The sequence below is a fragment of the Trichoderma breve genome, chromosome 4 (assembly GCF_028502605.1).
Source record: "Trichoderma breve strain T069 chromosome 4, whole genome shotgun sequence".
Taxonomy (NCBI): domain Eukaryota; kingdom Fungi; phylum Ascomycota; class Sordariomycetes; order Hypocreales; family Hypocreaceae; genus Trichoderma; species Trichoderma breve.
The window spans coordinates 3,714,061-3,736,177 of record NC_079235.1 but is presented as its reverse complement, the minus strand read 5'-3'; the positions used below and the strand labels follow the sequence as shown (position 1 = coordinate 3,736,177).

Here is a 22,117-nt window from a genome sequence, read left to right as displayed (position 1 = left end):
AGGACATTACTGTAGGTGTCCTTGTATGGATGTATATGCGGCTGTTTGGTGTATTGTATTTAGGCCCGGGTAGCTGAGGTTTTGGGCGCGGGGGATTTTTTGGGGTTTGGTTTCAGGACGCCATGCCTATTCTTGCGTTTGGCTGCCTCTGGTTGGACTCGTTTACGACGGTCTCTAGAGGACATGACACGTACGATGGGTAGGTTTGTGATTCTATCAATAATCATTTTTTTTTGCTAGTCGTAGGATTTCATTGCTATTAGATACTACTGTCCTAGACCATGTGGCTTTACACCCTGGGTGTGTATCTCTATGGACGCCTTTTTCTAATGTCACCCTTTTAATATCTTCTCCAGATAGTCTCTGGAACTGTATGTGATGTGCATCTAGCCTGAGATGCTGGATCCGTGCCGTCCTTGGGAGGGAAAAAGGAAAGACTGCTCCTAGTCTTCTATAGCAAATCACCAGCGTGTTTAGATATCGTGGCACTACCACGCGATACGATGTGGTGCGATACGATACAATGTGGTATTAACTGTCATTTCTGCAACCTCGTCTTCATATACGCGTTTGTGATATCTGATCTTAGATTATCCATGCAAGCATCAGAGTCTAGGAGTGTCATGAGGAACTCTTAATTTCCCACATACATTCAGATGCCAGCGGCGGCTGAGCTCCCGTTGCATATTGTACCATGTACCATGTCATTGTGAGACAAACGAAGCTACTTCCTTGCTCCGATCCAATCAGCTAAACTGATAGTCAATCATTTGATTAACAAGTAATCGCCGCACTTCTACTTGCTTCCCTCGAGGCTTGTGTCCGCTCCTATCCGAACAAAACGCCTTGCAAATACAAAACACTCATGTCTCGTATCCATTCCAAGACAAGCAGAGAGTAGTGCTCTTCAAAAATACAATTCTAAAACGGACATGTTTTGGCGTCGACACGGCAAACAAAGGCATGATTCATTCTTGACGTGCTGGCTAGACAATTAACCCCATGATCCAGGACAACCAACACCAAGGCGCCAACTTACTCTCCATCGATTCAATCCGCTGGTATCATTATTTTCATTTGATTCGTGACGCCATCGCCCCTGGTTCCCTCGCCACCGACATCAAGATATCACTTATATCATTACATCGTACGAATGTGCGGCTCGCCCCCGAGACTCTCCTATGAATCATCTTCCTCTGGCTCAAATTTGGTCTCGCCGAGCATTGGTCCTGGCTCAGACTTCATAGCTGTCTGAGCACTTGCTTGGGGCTGAACCTGTACGGGCGGGCCGGTTGGCTGCGCAGAAGCTGGCGGTGGAGCCGGTGCCGACTGTCGAGCAGCGGCGGTGGCTGCATTCAATCTCTGATCCAGCGCCTTGAGCGCGATGGCCCTCCTTCTCTCGGCTTCGGCACGAGCACTTCCCGGGGCCCCCCTCTGCGAGATGCTGTCATGGCGTGTGGCTATGCCCCGCTGTCCCGATGGCTTGCAGAGCCGAATCACCACAAGGATGCCGTAGATCTGATCTGCAACGGCAGCCACAAAGGGCTTAACAGGTCCGGGGAAGAACTCGGCAAAGGCAAACGTTTCGCTGGCGTCACCACGCAGCGACGCTGGCTGGGCCGAATCAAGGTCGGGAAAGACTACCTTGAAAAATCGTAGGTATGTCCAGCTGGTGAGGAAGCTGAAGTTGGCCAACCACAGAGCAGCGCGCGACAGTATCGGTGTGAACGAGAGCAAGGTGACGATGCCGATGTAAATGAGGGGGATCTTCGGGACTCGGAGGGAGACGACTCCTCGGAAGAGCGTTACCGTATGCGCAGGGATGAGTTGGCTGAAGGCAACGAGGAAAGCGATCTGGAAGGGAATGGTGCCGCCAATGACCGTAAGGCTGTCAGGAAAAATCGGGTGTTAGCAGTCATCTTGCATAGAGTAACATGCAACAGGGATATATATGTCTGTGTGTGTGAACTCACGTCCAGTCAGGATTCCTGGTCAGGGTGAAGAAGAAGACCATGGTAAAAAAGGTTAGGACATTTGGAATCAGGGAAACAATGGCAATAAACTTGGCCAGGTCTGCCGACGACCATGCTCTCTCCAGATATCTGCCGCCATGATACAGGGTCACAGCGCCCAAGCCAAACGTAAAGACGTTGCCCTCAACTAGGGAAGCCGTCAGAAAAGTCCAGGGGTAGGTAATAGACAGCTGTGGGATGAGCGTCAAGTACGGGATGACGATGTCCGTGTCTTCGGACCACTGGCGATACCTAATCGCGGCGCTCAGGACCGACTGGAAGAGCAGAGTGCCGAGCAGGGCTCGTGTGACTGGCGGGATGTTTATTCGCGGGGGCATGGCGACGGGATGCGATGCGGGATGCGGGATGGGGGCGGTTTATCGCGGGGATTTCTCAGATGTCATTTGAACTGGGGGGTGTTTTGGCAAGGCGAAGCTGCACGGCAAGTCGGGAACAAGGCTTTGCTGTCCTCTTTGCGTGCGCTCGGATATTCGTTGTCGCAGCTTTGTGGTCAAGGCGACAGCTTCCATGCTAGGGATGCTAGCATTGTGATTATGTGTGCAAAGGGATCTGGATCGGGAGCTGCCGACTGGCCGCAAAACTGTTAGCCTCAGGCATCAACCAACGATACTGGCATCTTTCCTAGCTGCAAGTATGATCTCGGATGAAGCCATTACTACGAGGAAAATGGGATATCGATTTTCTTCTTTCTTGACATTATGATATCTGTGAGCTGCCTGATAGCTTCTATGTTGTATACTTGGCAGTTGTTCATGGTATTGCATCATACTAAGGCTGGACGTGCATTTCCTAGTTGAGTTCTTGTGGCTGGCGCGGGAACGGCCTTGAACCTCCGCGCGACGGTATGCCAAAATGACGAACTAGGATCAGTGCATTTTGGCTTGAGAACTGACAAACCTTGTAACCCGCATCGATCCTCTTTAATCATTGCAAAGCGCTCATATCCTGCGACTTTGTGGATGCGGTCGTCATAGTTTGCCTGCCCATTTCTACTCACGCCATTCTTGTTCATCATCTGAGTGTGCTCTATCGAGACCATACTCTGTACTCCTCGTGCTAAAAGCATGACTTAGCGGTGGACAATTCGAAAGGTAGAACCTCGGCTAGAACACCAGGCTTTCCTCCTATCGGGTCCATCAGCTTGATTCGGCAGCCTGCAATTGAATTGGCCATCATGTGGGGTTCCGATGTGCAAAAACCCGCAATTGGGGGACCTTGTGCGAAGCTCCCGCTCTGTACAGGCACGGGTACAGGGACAGGTACACGTTACATGTGTCACGGAACACGGGGGCACAAGAGACAGGCGGAGAAGCCGTCCCGAACGAGAACCTGGCGGCGAACAGATGGGTAGAGACAAGTGTCGGAATAGCCGACCTTGCATCAGTCCTCTCAGCAACGTTTGCACAAAGCTCTTGGCATTGCTTGGGAATAAAACATCGAAGAGAGGATGCCATCACTTGTTGGCTCAGGTAAGGTACGAGTACCAAAAGGTTAAGCATAAGGCACTCGCAGTTGCTGCTACCGGTTTGTATGTACAGCCCGCAGGCATGGAGGTCAAGGTTGGTGGGTTCGCGGGCTGTGTGTGTACATGTACTCGTACCTTGCAAGTAAAGTACATTGACGTTGTACCCGTGGCAGGCCAATGCAAGCTCATGTGCAAAGTACGAGGTGCATGTGCTCCATCTGTACGGAGAGCTTGGTGCATTTGACGTACATGCACGTCCGAAACCGCGACTTGATTAGCCTGCCTCACGATTCTTGTTCCTCGAAGAAGTTCTGGGTCGCGTAATCGGTACGTACCTCGTCCTTGTCCTCGTCTGCGAATCCATGGCCGGTTCTCTGGGCGGGTTCTGTGTGGGGCGAGCTTAAGGGATCCATCAATCACCAAAGATGCTGACTTTTGGAATCCCTTGGATGGAGTTTTTTCGGGGGGGCTGTGGATGTGGATGCAGCGTTTTGTTTTACCGCGACACGTCTCTCGGGGGACAGACGAAGCGAAATTCAGCGCAGCCGAGGCCCTTTTCTTCAGAGTTTTCAGACTGGGGGTTTCTTTGCCTCCAGCGATCCATATCGACGTACCTGTGATCGTACTTTGTACTCGTACTGAAGAATGCATCGCGAAATATATGCGCTGGCCGGGCTTGGCTCCGTCATCCCCCCTCGTCTCATCCACCGTCTCCGGGCTATAATAAGCCATGGCAGCCATCTCATCGCACCCCTGTCCCCGGCACGCACATCGCAGCCGTCACCTTCGACCCCTGTGCAGATGCATTTCACAGGCATGAAGGGGAACAGGCAAGCTCGCGGCGCCACCTCCCAGGCGGACCACCACACAACGTCGCCGCCCGCCCCTTTTGTCGCCTGTGACCAGTGCCACGTAGTCTGACGATAAAGTCACCTCACCCTCCAAGACGCTGATGTCGTCCACAAGGCTGCTGCGGGAGGAGGAGACCGGCCAAGAGTCGGAGTTGGGAGAGCACGTTGTCCATCCTTGGCCGCTACGGAAGCTTTTTGTGAGGGCTGCCAATTCCAGACTCGAAACGCTGCCAGGGGGAACCGTCAGTGCGCGCGCGTGAGACTGAATCTTAAAATTCAGGACCACTTTTTGGAGGTTAGGTAATCGACGAGGCCATAGGAAGAGGACATGGAAGATTCTTTCTTGCGCCGGAGATACAAAGGATTCTGGTCAGCAAAGCGCTGGCCAAAGGAGCTACAGTATGTGCTCTCTCCTCGCATAGCGCATAGCGCAGAGCGCACAGGCAAAGCTGTTGCCTTTTCTTCTGGCCTCTCACGAGCCCCAGATGCATCCAAGGGGATCCCGTGGCAGCAGTACGGACAATTGGGCGACAGGACAGGCTGCGGGGCGCGGGATGTCCAGGTACTACTGGAGAGAGTTACGAGACCTTGTCTCCATTTCCGCAGTAGTGCCCAGCCGATCTGCAATCAGTCTCAGATTCCTGAGCTTGCAGCAGCACAGCTTGTTTGTGCAGCCCTGGTGCGCTCTGGGGTCTTCTCTCGACCGTCATGATGGCAGAAATGCCCGGAGGAAACATGCGGACGAAGACGAGCGAAAGGAAGCGAGGCTCGAGAACGACCAGATGGGGAACGAAACAACGAGCTGCTTCTTTTGGCCCTGGATCGGAATCTCGATTGGTGATGGGGATAGCCCGGAGCTGCTGCACAAAAGACCGCCCGACTTTCGCACTTTGCCACCGCATGAATTGCTTTTGGCTTCCATCCTCTCTTGGCAGCCGCCTTAGTAATCCTGGGGGGACCCTCAGCAATCTGTCCCCGTACACTCTACAGTACAAAAGCAATTTGGTTCCCCCCTTTGCAGGGACTCGTTCGAATGGTTTGGGCTATCGTTTTTTTTAACCGAGTCCGTGACGACATGACCAAACGGGTTTTACCGAATCTTACTGGAGCGGATTTTACGGGATAGAAACGTTTCCGCGCGGCTCCCTTGCTGAGACTTGTCTATGTTCTGAATACGGAGAAGCTTTTTGGTCCGCAGAGACAAGGGAGAGACACGGTGATCGAGGGCATCACAGCGAAAGCATGGAACTGATTGATGCGATTGACGAAGGAGCAGCGGTTGGCGCCACCGACGCTAACAACTGGACGCAATTTTTCTTTTCCTCCCTCGATCTGCGTGCCCTTATTCGCCTCTTGGAGATGGCACGCGGCGCTGCCACGCATGTCGAAGCCGGGTTACGTGACAGCACAGTAGCACTGTACTAGAAGCTTGTACCTTTCGTCGTTGCCGATAAATGCACGCACTCGTCAGACAAGGACGAATCTAACTGGTCCCCGCAAAGACTGGTTCCTCTCGATGGCGAAAAACGTCCTTTGAATGTACATGAAGCTTGCGAGCACAGCATGGCTGCCGCTTGGGCTGTCTCTGATTGTTCTCTCGTACTTGAAGCCCCGTGACGGGTACCTTGATTCATTGTCTAGATGGTCCGTCAAAGGTCTCGGCAGCTTGGCCAAGGCCTAGGGTTCTCCCCAATCCCCGTTTCTCCCGTTGCCCTACCGCCATGCTATCTCGTTCCACAACGATTTGAATGCTCAATCTAGCGCCAGACCAGTCCACTTTGGTGGCCGACTAGATGCAGTAGTGCCAAGTACGGAGCAGTACATGGACGTCGCACACATGCCGCGGCGTCAGCTCGGTACCTCTCCGTATTCACAGGCTGGGAGGGTAGCATGGCAAGTTGTGTTAGGTAATCCGTTGCCATGGACGGATGGGACAGTTTTGGCTTCAAGGGCTGCCTACTACGGAGTAAGGCCTGGTGCTAAATAAGCCGGAGCGCCTCTGCGATGTCGACGGTAAAAGCCACCAGGCTAGACATTGCCTGTGAGCTCACGTTAGCAACAGACAGAATGCAAGTATCATAATGGACACGCTCAGGCTGTGCAACATCCGCCCTCTGGCCTCATGCTCATGCTCATGGGGTGGACGCGAGAAGAGTGTCATGCTGCAGGCGGTCGTTTGTGTGCATTTGAGCCCCCATCCATGGCAAGGCTAGCGCGTGTACAGCACCCAGCACCAGTACCAGTAGGGAGGCAGATTGGGGGGAGATCTCTCCAGCATTAGGTTTGGGAATGCCTTGGGCGCGACCTTGGCTTGGGTACCTTGTACATACATACCTAATTGGCAGAGGGCTGTCTGGTCTTTAATTGATGTCTGGCGCCGGCTATAGCGCAGTCCACCGGCTAGGTTTCTCCTTCGGCGCCTCGCCTTTCTGGGCTCTCCAAACAAGGCCCGTTAGTCTGGCGTGGGCTGAAGGGCCGGTGCAAAGTATGCAGTACTTGGATGGTTACCTGGGCGGTGGCGCTGGTTGTGGCGGGTTTTGCAGGTACTCGCAGCGCCGCCCGCAAGTACTGCCTACTCCATGCGCGGCATGGCAGGGCCAATGTACCGACAGAGGCACGCAGAGGTACCTTGTCTCTGCCGACCGTGGGCGAGTTGTGGATTCGATTCATCTTCTCTTGAATCTTCACTCACTCACTTCCTTCTCACCACCAGCCTGCCATTCGGATTTCCCTCTGGCGGCTACCCATCAGGGCCTCTGCGCTGCTCGATAGCTGCAACAATCACACTCACCTGCGACGACGAGCCGTGACACTGCCGCCACCTCGCTGGCGCGCTTCCCCCTCGGAATCTGGACCCCCCGGAAACCATGGTCCTCAAGGAATTTCTCGACTCAGACCGAGTCAACTTTCTCATCTGGAGGTTCGTCCCAGCGCCCTCAAACGCCCGTGGCCTCTATCAGCCTTGTGCTCGTTTTTTGCCCCAGCCCAGCGAACCCCCCAACGAACTCCCGCCGCAGCCCAATCCTTACCTTCAGTTTCGCCGTTTGCCCTGGCGTTTTTTGGTCCAAAGAGGCCTCGTTGCCACTCACGCTTTTTGCTGACCCTTTTTGCGCAGGTATTTGCTTGAAGGCAGTACGTGGAATCGCATAGCATTCTCCCTCTCTACTCCTCGTAGGACTGGACCAAGCATAGAATCTAACCTGTGAATTACTTTTTTTTTTTTTTTTTTTCCAGACTACAGAGAAACAGCCGCCAAATTCCAGAAGGAATGGCACGTCAAGGAGCCGCAACGGGACTTTGATTTTGCGCGCCATGTCAAGGGCCGTGCTCTAGTGTCCGTCGTCAACAGCGGCCTTATCTACTATGCTCTCGAGCGAGAGCACTCACGCCGTCAGGTACGCCATGATTTTTACGTTTTGCTACGATTTCTCATGTCTGCCGGCTCTTCTTGATTGATTTCCCTGCCCGTTCGCGATTGGGCTTGGGGGCCGCCTGTGCGCCAATCGCGGGTCGCTTCTCCCACTTCCTTTTTTCCCCCCTTGGCTAACCATCCAATTCGGCTGCAGATGCCTGAAGATGCGGCCGCACAAGCCGAGGCGTTGCGCAACGGCATCTTTGGGCCGTTAGAAGTCCAGCCGCCGGCAAAGATGGAGGAGGACGACGAAGATGCACCCGGAGAGGAGGACGACGAGGCAGAGCTGTCGCGAAAACGGAATCACAACTCTCTGCCCAATGGGTCGCCCTCCAAGCGCCCACGGCTCAGCAACGGCTTCGAGAGCAAATCCGATGCAGCCACCGTCAGCACCCCCATGGATGTGGACCAGCAAGACAGCCACCACGCCGATGACGACCAGAGCCTGCACGATAACCACGCCTATCCATCTCCACTGGAAGGAGAGCAGGTTCCTCTGCCGATTGTGCGGACGGAGGGACCCGAGCAAGGCACGCAGGTCGACAAGGTTGAGCAGCTGTTTGCCGGCACCACCTTCATCCGCCTCATGGACGACTGCGCCACTGAAACAGCGCCTTCGCCCTCCCCAGCTGGCTCTGCCTCTGAAAACACTCCCATTCTGCTGCAGTGCGAGTGGAACCCGAAAGACCCATCAATCCTCGCGGCTGCTGGGACCGATGCGCTAGCCCGTGTTTGGACCGTTTCGCGTGCCACAGCAACTGACCACGGCCAGCATCATCACGTGTCACCCCACGCCCACGCCTTGCTAGATCCCGATTCTCCAAAGTCGACGACGGTGACGGCGCTGGCCTGGACATCGGACGGCGCCTCCATTGCCGTGGCCAGCGATTGCGGAGGAGCTCGTGCCGCCATCCACCTGTGGTCTGCCGGCGGTGAGCTTGTTCAGTCCCTGGACGTATCGGAGCCGCCCATTGTCAAGCTGCTATGGAACCCTAGCAACACGGCGCTGCTCGCCATTTCCCCAGAGAACAAGGTCGACACACTGGTGACGGTGCACTCAATAGGCTCTAACAAGTCTTTTCGGTATCTCCTCCCGGGCCACAGTCTCGATACGGGCTTGGACGCAACATGGACGGGTGACTCGGAGTTTTTGATTTGCGGCGCCGGCACTTTTGAATGCCTGAGCGTGGGCGAGACGGCCATTCAGAGAACCCGAAAGTTTGAGACAAAGGAGGATGATCACTTTGCCCAAGTTTTGTTTGACCCACGATCCCAGCTCGTTGCCACCTCAAGTGACAAGGGCGTTTTGGATGTAAGTTACAACAATCGGAGGAACGAAAAAAATGTGAGCGCTGGAATTAGAGATACTAATCATGTACGTGCAGCTGTGGGATGAATCAGGACAACGTCGGTCAATATCAGCCCACCAAGGGTCAATCACAACGATGGCTTGGCAACCCCTGCCGCCAGACCGATCCGGACCGGATGACGAGCGGTTAATCGCCACTGGAGGAGAGGACGGCGCCATTCTGATTTGGAACGCTAGAAAACCCCAAAGCAAACCGAAATGCTTCTTCACAATGGACCTGCCAGTCGTACGGCTCGCCTTTACGCCAGACGGAGCCTTTATCGCAGGGGCCACGCCACGAAGTGTCTTGATATGGAAGGTCGACAGCCATACCGTGCCTCGGGCCATTTGGAGACCGTCCAAGGACGAGCTAGAGAACCTCAAGAGCAATCAAGATTCCGAAGAAGAGGATGAGCACTGCCTGTGCTGGGACAAGGACGGCCAGAAGCTTGCTTACGGCGCAAACAGTCGTGTAAGTGTTACATGTACCAAACAGAGGAGAGGGTAAGAGATGTTTGGTGGACAAGCCATGCTAACCATTTTTGAATAGCTTGCCATTATCAGCTTCAGTGGTAATAACAGTGGATAGAAACCACTGCCGCTGAGGATACGAGAACGCAGACGCATTACGGCGAACGCATATAATATTTTTAGTGATGTTGAATGGATTGAGCGACTCTAGGTGAAGCCGTGATAGACGATACGGCAACCTCTAGAAAACAAAACGGTATCGGCGGATGGCGCGACATGACAACGGGGCTGCGACATGATCTGGTTCATCTCGACAGCGGACCCTCTTCTCTTTTCTTTTTTTGCTCTCTCTCTCTCTCTCTATTCTTCTTTTTGGAACAAAAGATGGTCAAAAGGATGTGGGGGAGGTGAGGTGCCGCGAACTCAAACGCTGGGGCTCGAATAGCTCTGCGCTTCAATCCCTTTTGTTTACCAGCATTCCCCGTTACACTTTCTTTTTTTGGTCACGAACCACGATATATCTGGACAGCCGGGGGGAAAGCTGGACTATGCTAATCATCTTGACTACGCGGATACACTCGAATGAAGGGACAGGGATAAAACGGACGTACGGAGTAACGAGTGGTGTTATTTCATTTTATCTATTTCATCTTTGCTTTTATCTGCTTTTATTTTGCTTTTTACTCTCTCTTTCGGGTCCAAGGCAAACGGGAGGAGGCGAGGGACGGAGAAAGGGGGAGGCAGCCGGGGTATTTTCTACTTTGTGTCTACACTTGTTTGAACAGGTCGGCGAATAGTGCGACTGCTTCTTGTACAATAAAATCTGCAGAGTACTATCAATCTATCGAGGGACAGCGTCCCCAGTTACTAATCAATCCGCTTTTGCGTGGTGAAGACTTTGTGATGGGGTTGATGCAAGATGGAAATAATAAGTACAGTCTCACGTTATGTGCAATATATCGGGATGTGTCTTATTGAGTGAATTCTTATTGGAAGGCGGGGTCTGTGTGTTGAGGCTCAGCGGATAATAAAAGACCATGGAGCAAATCGCCACTAGGCGCGGCAAACCTGACACTGCTAACCTCATTCATCCTCCGCCCAACCACTTTTGTTCCAACGACAACTTGAATGACAGCCAGCGCAACTTGTCGATTTCCAAACCAAGCATTAAAAGAAATAAAAGAAAACAGACACACATTGAATTCAGGCGCGCATTGTTGAAAAGGACACCAAATACGTCCCTTCAAGAAACCCAGTCAAAATGTCTGCTGCCCAACAAGCAAACATCAACCAGCAATACCAGCAGCAGCTCCAAGAGTCGCACCTCATGCACCAGCTGCACCAGCACTACCACCAGCAACAACAAGCTCAAAACCCGCAGCCCCGGAGGCGCGTCGCCGTGAAGAAGACGTTTCCGACGCTCGTGTCGGCGAGCATGCGGGATCGGCAGGCGCGCGGGAAGAACGCGTACAAGAAGCATGAGGACGACTTGACGGATGAGGAGGCTGATGACGATGAGGATTTGGAGGAGATGGAGGAGTTGGAGGAAGAGGAGGAGGAAGAGGATGACTATGATGATGATGACTTTGACGATGCTAGCAAAACGACTACTTCGTCCATTTTCAGCTGTAAATCGGAAGCTTTCGAGACGCGCGAGCGTAGAGCTTATGCTCTTGCTGTGCTGGATCGCCCTGAGCAGCTGATGATGTATGCCAACACTTCAAATGATGTACGTATAACCACTCATAACGCCTTCACTTTTACTTTGCTTTTTTTATCTTCTTCAGCTCAAATCACTATAAGAAGCCATGCTGATACTAATGAATGGCTGGTTACAGAGCCTCGCAAGCCAGAGGCTGCGCTTCACGGCCATGATGTGCGGCTACGAAGACGAGGCGGATTGGCGGAACAATGCGCATTTCAAAACTACCCTGTCGGTGGCGCGGGAGAGGCACGTCAAGACGCGAAAGGCTGTTAATAACATGGACCTGGAGGATGATTGATGGGCCTGAATCTTTATGCTCTTCTTGCTCTTGCTCTTTTCTCTTTACTCTCTCTTTTTTAGCACGGCGGATTATGAACTTTTATGACCATGGCATTGGATCCATAACTATTAACGACTCCTTTCTTTTCAAGCTATTCAATTAAAATCATTTCCTATTTGCAATGCCCCACGATCCAGATTCAGCAGCTGTTATAGACAAAAACTTCAAATCTCAACATCTTTGTAACGATGGGTATGTATGTATCAGCTGTATGTATCCCAAGAAAAAACCAAAACAGCCCTGTTTCCCTCTTTCATAAGTCGTCATTAAAATGGCACCCACACCACAAAAAAACGCCGTCAACAAGTTTCCAAGCATGCGTGTAATCTTTCCAAGCCAAAACAAAACGAGAGTCTTATCCCAAGCTGTTCCAGATCCCATACAGAAAAGACAAAACCTCCATATTGGATGATAAGACAAAGAGACAATCAATCAACTGAATAAAAGACAACTGATATGTGCGCAACACTTTTAGGCATACCGCTCTATTCTCGGCCTCCACCCCTGATTCGGCGGCTGTCCGTATTCCGGAGGCTGCTGCTGTTGGCCATAGGCCGGCGGCGGCGGATCGTACTGAGGTTGGGCTACGCCAAACTGTTGCCCCGGTCCGCGGCTCTGGTTGTTTCCCCACTGCGTCCATGCTGCCGACGGGGGTGAAGAAGTCTTGGGCACTGCGCGTCTTCGCCGGCGGCAGCAGCTGATGATGCAGCTCGCCACTACGATGATAAGCAGAATTCCAACGACGACGGCGATGGGGATGACAATCTGCTTGTGACTATCGATCCAGTCTCTAATCTCCCGAGACGTCGATGTGCCTTCGCATGATCCGTTGGAGCAGTGCCCGCCGGCACCGCAGGGCGTTCCATCGATAAAGTTCTGGCCAAACAAGAGGCATTGACGCTGCCCAAAAGCAGATTGTCCGTTCGAGCAGGAAACAGTGCAGCTGCCTCGTGTATCAGGGCATGCAGTCGTCGAGCTATTGTCGGCCGTGGTACCAACGGCAGCCTGGCACTGCCTATCGCGAGATGTACACTGGCCCGAAGCGCACTGGAGGCCGTTGCCGCTGCCGCAAGTGTCGCCATCTGCCTTGTGCTGGTCGTCAGGACACCTGGCTGCAGTGCCTGGACACGTCTCCTGAATGTCGCACTCGCCAGTGCTGGGACGGCATACCGTTGACGAGGATGCGAATTGGCACCGGTCGGTGCAGCAGTCTTCGTTGGACGGGTCGCATACGGCGTTGTTCGTAAACCTGCAAGTCGTGGGGTTGCAGCATGTGTTGTTCTGGCAGCCCTGGGTGCCACCACAGTCGCATTCTTCGCCTTCTTCGACAATACCGTTGCCACACTGGCTACCTGTAATGGTTGGTACGTTCCTGTTATCTGTTAGGCAGCTTGACAGAGATGCAGCTTTGAGGCTAGAACAGATGTTGCCGATGCTGCACGGGGAAAACTGGGTGATGCCGGTGCCAGTCGAAGGGTTCATGATGTACCGGCCCCCAGCATCACAGGTGCTGGCACTGAGCGGACAGCACGACTGTGATGTTTGGCTTACGGGGCAAGCAGAGCTTGTACAGTCATGGACGGCTCCAAAAGTGTGTCCACTCTCGTGAGCAAACACTTGCCATTCTGTCGAAGTTCGCACGACGACATTGGCGCCAGCGACGGTCTCGTTGTTCCCTTGCCCGTCCGAACTGGTCCCCGACCCCTGACGGCATACCTGGCTCCTCCAGGCTAACCCAACAGCCGAGTCTGTGGGACACGTAGTCAACAGAGTCCAGTAGGCATTACCATCGAGAGATCTACCGCGCCAGGCAGAGAAGAGGTTCAGCCGGTCGCTAATGGTGGTGTTGGCCTGGCAATCCACGTTCCAGGGTGTGGCAGTGGAGGGTGCGCCTGGGCAGCCACGGTCGAGGACCGTCAGGTTTCTGATGCCCAAGGAGATCTTGAAGGAGTTTTCATAGACTTGGGAGGCTTGGTTAACTATGCCGATGACATTTCTCCTAAGATCCTCGGAAGAGTTGAAGCCGTTCCAATAAGTACAGTCAGTAGCAATCCCGACCAACGCAACCTTCTTGGTAGTAGGGCATCCAGCTGTATCTCCAATACTCGCAATGAGATCCTGGCCACTACCACCGGAGCCTCCATCGATTTGGCGGCCGAACAGGCTTCTCGGGTCAATCCCTCGAAGCCCAGTTGATCGCCTCAGCTCCAGGTCAAACTGGTTGTTAAAGTTTAGCGAGTCTGAGATGCAGTCTGACGGCTTCGAGACGTCGCGCTTCAGGTCTTCGCGACTCTGGGAGCCTTGAACATCAGAGTCACGCCATATAACCATGACTTCATCGTGATCTTGTATCTCCTCCCAATATGAAGGGAGAGGATCGTCTCCGGTCTTGAGGCTGTTGTACTTGGAGCCGGTATGGATGTGGTGGTTGTCGCCGTCAATGCGGAAAGAGCCGTCAAATACCGGATGTTTACCATCGCGGTGCATCGTTATCCTCGCCCATCCACCAAGGGACCAGCCATCTTCGCCAGGACGTTCAACAAAGGCGTCGCCTCGGTAGACCTTGTGCTCGGCACGTTCCACCTTTTCTCTCGACTTGACCTTTCCTTCCGAGTCGAGAAACGTCACCTCAAAGTCATCGTGGAGGATATCGTGGTTCGGGTGAAGCGATAGTCGGACTCTCTCTTCTCCCTCGTTGAAGGAGAAGGTCAGGTCGAAGTCGGAATGCGAATGAACTCGACCGGCAGGTGTGTGGATCTTGACATTGTCAATGACAGACACGTAGTTGAGAGGACTCCTCTTCAACGAATGCGCTACAGCCGGGGCCAACGTCAGTAAATGGGAACCAGTCAAGTCAAGAGAGCAACAGGTTATGTTGGAGGAGCAAACAATACCAATCGTGGACTGGGCTAACAAGGCAGTGCTAGCAAAAGCGGCCAGAAGAGGCCGGAGCGCAACCATAGCTGCGGGGTGGGTATATCTACACGGCCCCCCAGCGATATAGGCGGGACGTAATAGAGTAGAAGCAAAGAGGGAAAGCTGTGTTATCGCAAACAGGCCATCCAGATGACCGAACCGGACTGTCTCTTAACTTAAACCAGAGAACAAAGACAAAGCCAAGAAGCGATTGCGTCTGTCAGCGTGGCGCAGAACAACGATCGGACTTAGAGATGCAGCGAAGGGAAACAAAAAAGAAAAAGCCGACGAGACCAAAGGAAAAGGGAATGAAAACGAAAGCCCCGGAGGTGGGGAAGCGCGCGCCGCGGACGGAGGCCGGGACAATGAAGGAGGAACAAAGAGGGCGATAATGTGGTGAAGGCGGAGAGAAAGAAAGGATGGAGGAAAGCCTCAAAACCAAACATCAGATGGCGGTTGAACCTTACTGTAGGTAGAAGACAGCTAGAACTAACAAGAGTCGCTAGCAGCGGCAGCTTGGCAGCTTCTGGGGGGCGCTGAGGGCCCACTAAGCCTCCACTGAGCAGCGCTAGACTCGTGCAAATTAGTGGTTGATGACAGGCAGGGCTGCTTGGCGTTTGGGTGCTTTGATTTCAAGTCTGTTTCGCAGCGTGGCTATGCAACACTAAGGCCGGTTATTATTTTGTCTTCTCCAATATTGCTATCTACTGTGGTCTACGATGCGGGCGTTGTCACTTGATGCCTATTCTGTTCTGTTCTTCTTCCCGACGTCATCCATTTAGTATTGCGTGTCTCGGTTGTGACTGCAGGTGATGCAGGTGGTGATTTTGTTTCCATACCTCGCCTCTACAGGCCTCCAACTTTTTAACATCGACTGGCGCTGTTATGCATACTGCGATACCCTGAAACTCCCTGGGGCATCCCTGCAGCTCCGCTCGTGTCACTCGCCTTCTCTGACCATGAATCCCTGCTGACCCAATTATAGAGTCCGTGTTACAAGAGCCGGAAACACTGCGGCAATGGAAGCGCTTGTTTCGTATCAGAGACTAGAGACATTGGAAACGTGCAAAACTATTCGATGCAGACAGTAGATCAATGTTGTGTAAGAGAATCTGATCTTGTATCTCTAAAGAGCCAGCATTTATCTATCGATAACGGGCATCTCCGTTAACCGAGAAAAAAAGAATAAGGATTAAAATAAACTCATCTCGTCTCGACATCGTAAAACACATCCCGTCACCCCATTTCTCACCCTCATAACTCGTATAAGGAGGGCTGAGCCACTCTTGGCCAAGAAAAAGGAAAAAACCCGCCCCGTGCGGCCCTTGACCGCCAGAGATGTTAATTACACACAGTAAAAATCATCATCATCATCATCATCATCATCGCGAATATGGATACAGCAAAGCAGACATGGAATCCTCTAACAAGAGACAAAGACCTTCTACTGCCTGAATCGTATGTAGAATGTCCTCATCACGCTTCGCCCCGATGAGACTTGCAGCCCCGATCCAACCAACGAGAATCCCCGAATCTCAGCGCCCTCGTCCCATGACGACGCCTTTTGTCTTGGCGCTGACCATTTCGAACCAACATTTTTTCTTCTTTCACGAAAAACTACCCAATCTCTCGGCTTTTAGCCCAAACTCCCCTCTTTACTCCCGGCTCTTTTTACTCCAGTTTTTGCTGTTCTGTGAGGCCGCCTGTGTGATTTACGCCGGATATCTCACAAACTTGTTCTACACTAAACCCGGCCCATCACCACCATCACAGACTTGTTCTGCACTAAACCCGCCGCCCACACAGATACAAGCCCCCCCTTTCGCATGTACTACTTTACACAAACGCAGATTCGACTTCCAATGTCTTAGTGTTGCATCTCCCGGAATCGTCGGCGTGGGTCTTGTTTCCAGGCTGTGCTGCATTGTCAGTCTTGGCTCGACTCCATTCCCGAATCGGTGGCGCATTGAGCAACGATTATCGGATGAAAAAGTGTCAGATAGTGTGTGCTCAACACTATCCCTTACATTCGCTTGGATACCTAGGCGGAGATGTACCCAGGCCATACATGCCCCGTACCGGCTGTACTTCTGATTCGCGTTTACAAATCTCTCCTTGGCAGAAACTGCGTCGAACAACTCAACTCCCATGCATGCATCGAACCTTATTTGCAAGCTACACGTACTTTAACGTCTTACTAGCCGAAGAGTACGCGCGTCCTTTGCTGATTCCTCAGCGAGTGGAACTCTCGTCAAGCCTTGAACTCTCGCCTTATCAGCATCATCCAGTCTGTATCACAAGAGAATCCGCCATCAGTGTAACGTAAAAAATTGGATTCGTCGTCTTAGATATCAAAATGCTATCCCATGTCGTATCTTCATCCCAAAGAGTTCTCCCCCCATATTACCCTGGTTTTTTAACCTCCGACGGACATTGTCTCCTATCCGAATTGTATCGACTGACAAGCTAAATGCGAAAAACAAATCCTGCTGACTCCCAAATTGCTATTTACTTAATTTATTTTCCCCTAGCCTCGTGGACGGTGGCGATGATCTTATCAACGACTGAAGGATCGGACAGCTGAAGGAGGATGATTAGTTACACCGAGTCTTTCCCTAGATCAAGGAGAAGGGGGAGTAATGGCTTACCGTTGAAACATCACCAAGCTGATCCTCCTCACCCGCCAGCACCTTTCTCAGGATACGACGCATAATCTTGCCACTTCGAGTCTTGGGGAGATCTCCAATGATGAAGACAGCCTTGGGGGCGGCAAAGGGGCCAATGCTCTTGCGGACTTGCAGGACGAGCTCCTTGCGGAGCGCATCTGTGCTCTCGTTGCCATCCTTGAGAGCGACGAAGGCGTTGACAGCCTGGCCAGTCAGCTCGTCGGAAACACCAACGACGGCGGCTTCGGCAACAGAGTGGTGCTCAATCAGGGCAGCCTCGATTTCGGCAGTGGAGAGACGGTGACCACTGACGTTGACGACGTCATCGACACGTCCTCGGATCCAGTAGAATCCCTCGTGGTCACGAGCGGCACCATCACCAGTGAACTATTATGTCTCCATGTTAGATATATGTTTACTCTTAGAACGCCTGCAAACATTGGGGGTTCTTACGTAGTAGCCCTTGTAGACGTGCAGGTAGGTGTCCAGGTATCGCTTGTGGCTACCATAGACGGTACGGGCAATGCTGGGCCATGACTGCTTGAAAGCAAGGACACCCTCAACGTTGTTGCCGTGGAGCTCCTCACCAGAGACAGGGTCAATGATGGCGGGCTCAATGCCGAAGAATGGTAGTGAAGCACTGCCGGGCTTCATGGGGGTAATACCGGACAGAGGTGTGATGACGTTGGAGCCAGTCTCGGTTTGCCAGTAAGTCTGTAAGTCGTCTATTAGTATTACCTTCTTTTTGGTGGGGTTTTTATCCCCTTTCCACCCAGGCTGGCAGGAATCAAGATTTTCGGGATTGTTAGAACTTACATCAACAATGTGGGCGCTCTCCTTGCCAACAATCTCATAGTACCACTTCCAGACCTCGGCAGCGATGGGCTCACCGACGGAACCGAGAGTTCGCAGGTACTTGAAGTTGCCGCGGACGTGCTCATCACCAGCTCGCTTGAGCAGTCTCAGGGCGGTGGGAGCAACGTAGAACTGAGTGATGTTGTGCTTCTCAATGATGTCCCAGTATCTTGAGAAGTTGGGGTAGGCAGGTGTGCCCTCGAAGACGACTGTGGAAACACCCAAGAGCAGGGGAGAGTAAACGACATAGGTGTGGCCAGTAATCCAACCAACATCACCACCGCAGAAGTAGCGGTCGCCGTCGTGGATATCGAAGACGTACTTGCCGGTCAGGGCGGCGCCAAGCAAGTAGCCGGCGGTGGTGTGCATGACACCCTTGGGCTTTCCGGTAGAGCCAGAGGTGTAGAGAAGGAAGAGGGGATCCTCAGAGTTCATGGGCTCGGGGGCGATGTAGCTGGGCCACTTCTCGACCTCCTCGTGCCACCACAGATCACGGCCAGGAACCATGTTGATATCGGCGCCGGTGCGGCGGTAGACAAGAACGTTGCTGACGTCGGGGCACTGCTTCAGAGCATCGTCGACAATCTTCTTGGTGCCAATGAACTTGCCACCTCGCTTGCCCTCATCGGAAGTAATGACGAATCTGGACTTGGCATCAAGGACACGGTCCCGGAGAGCGTCGGCGGAGAAACCGGCGAAAACAACGGAGTGGACGGCACCGATACGGACACAGGCCAGGATGGCGACAACGGCCTCGGGAATCATGGGCATGTAGATGGCAACGGTGTCGCCCTTCTTGATGCCGGCCTGCTTCAGGACCCAAGCAACCTTGGAGACATCGCGAAGAAGCTCGCTGTAGGTGACGTTGCGGCCATCGTCGACCTCATCAGCTTCGTAAATGATGGCAACGCGGTTAGGGTCCTTGTAAGCATGGCGGTCGACAGCGTTGTAGCAGGCGTTGAGCTGGCCCTCTACGAACCACTTGATATCGCCCTCAGCGAGGCTGCCGGCAGAGACGGTCTCAAAGTCGCGGGTCCAGGAAAGCAGCTCGCGAGCTGTTCGGCCCCAGAACTTGTTGGGCTCGGTGATGGACTCCTTGTAGAGCTTCTGGTACTCCTCAAGGCCTATCGTTTTTCAAGCATTGTCAGCAATCAACATCTCGATAGTCTCGATTGCGTGACCGTAGTAGTAAGCTGCACCGGCCGACCGGACAGGCGGAAAAAACGCGCCGTTGATTTGACGCAATTCCGGCCGTCCGGGTTGCCCCCCGCGGACTGCGCCGAGACCGGTGCAGATACGGGGCAGCTTCTTTGAGGTGTTTAGGAAAACGGTTTACTCACTTGCAATGTGGGGTTTGCCGGGGTGCTCTGTCAAATGGGTGAGAGAGAAAAAGATGTCAGCTGGATCTGGTGCCAAACGCGACTAAAAAGGGTAGGGGTGGCTGTCTATCGGAGATTTCGAGGAGCGGCTAGCGGGCAACATACTTGCGAACATCTTCTGAGGAGGCTCTGTTGGGCGCACAGGTTAGCATCGGCTTGGAATGGCTAGAAAAAAAAGAGAAAAAAAGCAAAAGCACGGAGCGCAAAGAAGTCCTTACGGAAAGTCTCAATCTCGTGGGCTTCCACGACTACTCCCTGGTTGTCGGCCATGGCTGCGGTTGTTGAAGAGTTTGTGTGGTTTGTGTGTGCCGAAGCGGGAAAAGAGGTAGAAAAGAGGTTTGGAGGGGTAGAGCAGAAGGAAGCGCTGTAGAAATGCGACCGGGTGCGGGGTAGCTTTTCAAGTCCAGAGTACTTTGGTGCTACGTTGCGGTGGATGGATATTTTCCCCCCAACAAAGCGAAGCTGTTGCGATGCGATGCGATACAAATAGCAACAGTCGGTAAACGGAGTCGTTGTCCCGGTTCGAGTCGCAAAGGGCTCGAGGATGGGGAGCAACTAGAGCAGATGCCGGACAAAGGCAGAGAGAAGCTGGACGCTCTTTGAATCTTTGGTGTTTGCCTCTTCGTGACGTAGGGTGAGATGGTCAAGAGCAAGAGCAACAAAGAGAGGAGAGGACAGGAGGCGGCGGAGCGGAGGGGGTTTGGATGACTTTATAAGATGGTGGAGGCGATTCTCCAGTGCCGTCCAGGGAGATGGCGTTCTGGGGATAGCTTTGAGGATGCTGTCTGGTGTGTGGTAATACCAGACTGGACTCGTACTCCATTGTCGCTCACTACTTTAGTCTTGTCAACCTACTTGACCCTTACCTGTCTGGTATGGAGCCGCCCATACTAATACCACCACCATTCTCCATCTCGACACGGCGTTGCACCTAGGAACCTGCCATTAATAGTGGATCGCGACAACGGCAATGCTGTCTGTAGCTGGGTTTCGTGTCCAGGTACCATGTCTAGTTAGCATGTAGTCTTCGTGCTTGGTCCGGAGAGCTGTCCATCTCGAGGCGAGGCTGGTGAGGAGAGAGACGAGCGAGGGCTTACAGCAGCCTCTCTCTCCATGTACTCGGTACACCACGGTACCGTATCTACTCGCCACGACGCCGGCCGTTTCTTCCCCCGTACTTTTCCCCAGGCTCACTCCTCACTCCCCAAAGTCCCCCAGAATCCCTAGCGGCTTGTCCTGCCACCTCTATGCGCTTTTGGGAAACCATCGCCACGCACTGCGTATCTGCAACGGGTCAAGCACCGCTTCTGCTGGTGAAGCCTTTGCCCTACAAGCGGCGCATGTCCCGATGGGCCGGGTGGGGTATCAACAGCTCCGTTGCCCCGAAGCGCCAGAAGAAGCATTTCCGTGTTCAGTGACAAGCCCCACGAGTCATATGAAACCGGCCTGGAAGGGTTCGGTTTAGCTGCTCGTCCTGGTGAGTTGCGTCTCTCGTCTCTCGTCATTTGCCATGTTGCCGGCGCCTGTCGTCCGAGGGGCCACGAGACATATTCGACCTTATCCTCGGGTCTCTTGCCATTGAGAGCCCTGGATTTCCCGTTCATTCTCGTGCTCAAGCTGATGTCTCATATAATCACGCTCACTCGGTGCTCGTACATGTCAATACGTAATTGTCATTCTGGCTGCTGATGCCGCCGTCTCCGCCTGTATGTAAAAGTGCTAGCAAAAGAGTTTGCAGCTCCTTGCAGACGCATGCCGTCTATCAGGCAGCGGCCGCCAATGGCCGTGAGCGCTGAAATTGCCTACCCACGATGCGCACATGCTAGCTGCATGCATCCCGGACAAGGTGAATAAGCGATGCCCCCATCTAACACCAGAGCTACAGTATGGAGTTCCATTCCGTGCTACTACCATGGGTTGCCTTGGATCACCGAGGGGTTCCTCTCCCATCATTTATCACGGATGGGAAATTTGGCCCGCATCCCGGCTTTTGCAATATCAGATCCACTACTTGCGTGCACTAGATAGGTGCTTGGACGTCTTTTTTCTCCTGCTTGTTCCCGAGATATCCGCCCGTTGCCATCTTGTACGAGTAGCCAAAGCACGGGAAAAGGAGACAGAACCTGACTAAGAAAGAATGTTGCAAATCACCAACAGTACAGAGTAAAATAGGCAAAAAGGGGGACTGGCCGTTGTTGGTGGTTGGTTGGCCTTAGATCCTTCGATGCTACTCTGCTCCAGGAACTTTGCCGTGTCCATGCGCTGCCCCTCTTTTACCCTCCCTTCCATCCATCCATCCATTTTCTTCAGTCCACTCTAATGTTGCAGCGAACGGTTACCCTACAAAAATAAAAGCGACGTTAAAAAGGTCCCCAACGCACCCAACCAACCGGTACGGATTATGCGTGATTAATTTGAGATGAACCTACAGAGTAGCACTACTCGGTTTACGAGGCCTGAAACCTGAAACTGCAAATCTCTGCTTACCTACTCACTCTTTGCTATGGTTGATAAGACAGAGGGTCAAGGTCAACCGTTGTACACGAATCTTAGCCAAGACTGCCGGTTAAATACCATAAAGGCGTTGTGACGGATATGATCGGAGAAGAAAGATAAGGCAGGTAGGTATTCGCTCGTCTCATATTGACAGGTTCTACATCAAGCCTCTGCAGCCCT

General features: G+C 52.9%; 5 protein-coding genes across 5 annotated transcripts; 2 read left to right on the top strand and 3 right to left on the bottom strand.

The window, feature by feature from the left end:
* Positions 1–1,179: 1,179 nt before the first annotated feature.
* Positions 1,180–2,350, bottom strand: T069G_07392 (eukaryotic integral membrane protein (DUF1751) domain-containing protein; the record flags this gene model as incomplete). The annotated part of the gene is made up of 2 exons (XM_056174602.1): positions 1,180–1,888; positions 1,974–2,350. The coding sequence occupies 2 exons, from the start codon at positions 2,348–2,350 to the stop codon at positions 1,180–1,182; spliced, it is 1,086 nt and encodes a 361-aa protein (XP_056028181.1).
* Positions 2,351–7,216: 4,866 nt separating this feature from the next.
* On the top strand, positions 7,217–9,698 carry T069G_07391 (lisH domain-containing protein; the record flags this gene model as incomplete). Its single annotated transcript, XM_056174601.1, has 6 exons — positions 7,217–7,269; positions 7,465–7,481; positions 7,584–7,744; positions 7,916–9,073; positions 9,147–9,581; positions 9,660–9,698. 6 exons carry the CDS (start codon positions 7,217–7,219, stop codon positions 9,696–9,698), a joined length of 1,863 nt encoding a protein of 620 aa, XP_056028180.1.
* A 1,143-nt stretch (positions 9,699–10,841) lies between these two features.
* On the top strand, positions 10,842–11,583 carry T069G_07390 (uncharacterized protein; the record flags this gene model as incomplete). The annotated part of the gene is made up of 2 exons (XM_056174600.1): positions 10,842–11,309; positions 11,419–11,583. 2 exons carry the CDS (start codon positions 10,842–10,844, stop codon positions 11,581–11,583), a joined length of 633 nt encoding a protein of 210 aa, XP_056028179.1.
* Positions 11,584–12,096: 513 nt separating this feature from the next.
* On the bottom strand, positions 12,097–14,586 carry T069G_07389 (metallo-peptidase family m12 domain-containing protein; the record flags this gene model as incomplete). Its single annotated transcript, XM_056174599.1, has 2 exons — positions 12,097–14,438; positions 14,520–14,586. The coding sequence occupies 2 exons, from the start codon at positions 14,584–14,586 to the stop codon at positions 12,097–12,099; spliced, it is 2,409 nt and encodes an 802-aa protein (XP_056028178.1).
* A 2,472-nt stretch (positions 14,587–17,058) lies between these two features.
* Positions 17,059–19,711, bottom strand: T069G_07388 (AMP-binding enzyme domain-containing protein; the record flags this gene model as incomplete). The annotated part of the gene is made up of 7 exons (XM_056174598.1): positions 17,059–17,121; positions 17,190–17,594; positions 17,661–17,921; positions 18,024–19,186; positions 19,403–19,429; positions 19,547–19,570; positions 19,660–19,711. The coding sequence occupies 7 exons, from the start codon at positions 19,709–19,711 to the stop codon at positions 17,059–17,061; spliced, it is 1,995 nt and encodes a 664-aa protein (XP_056028177.1).
* Positions 19,712–22,117: the final 2,406 nt, after the last annotated feature.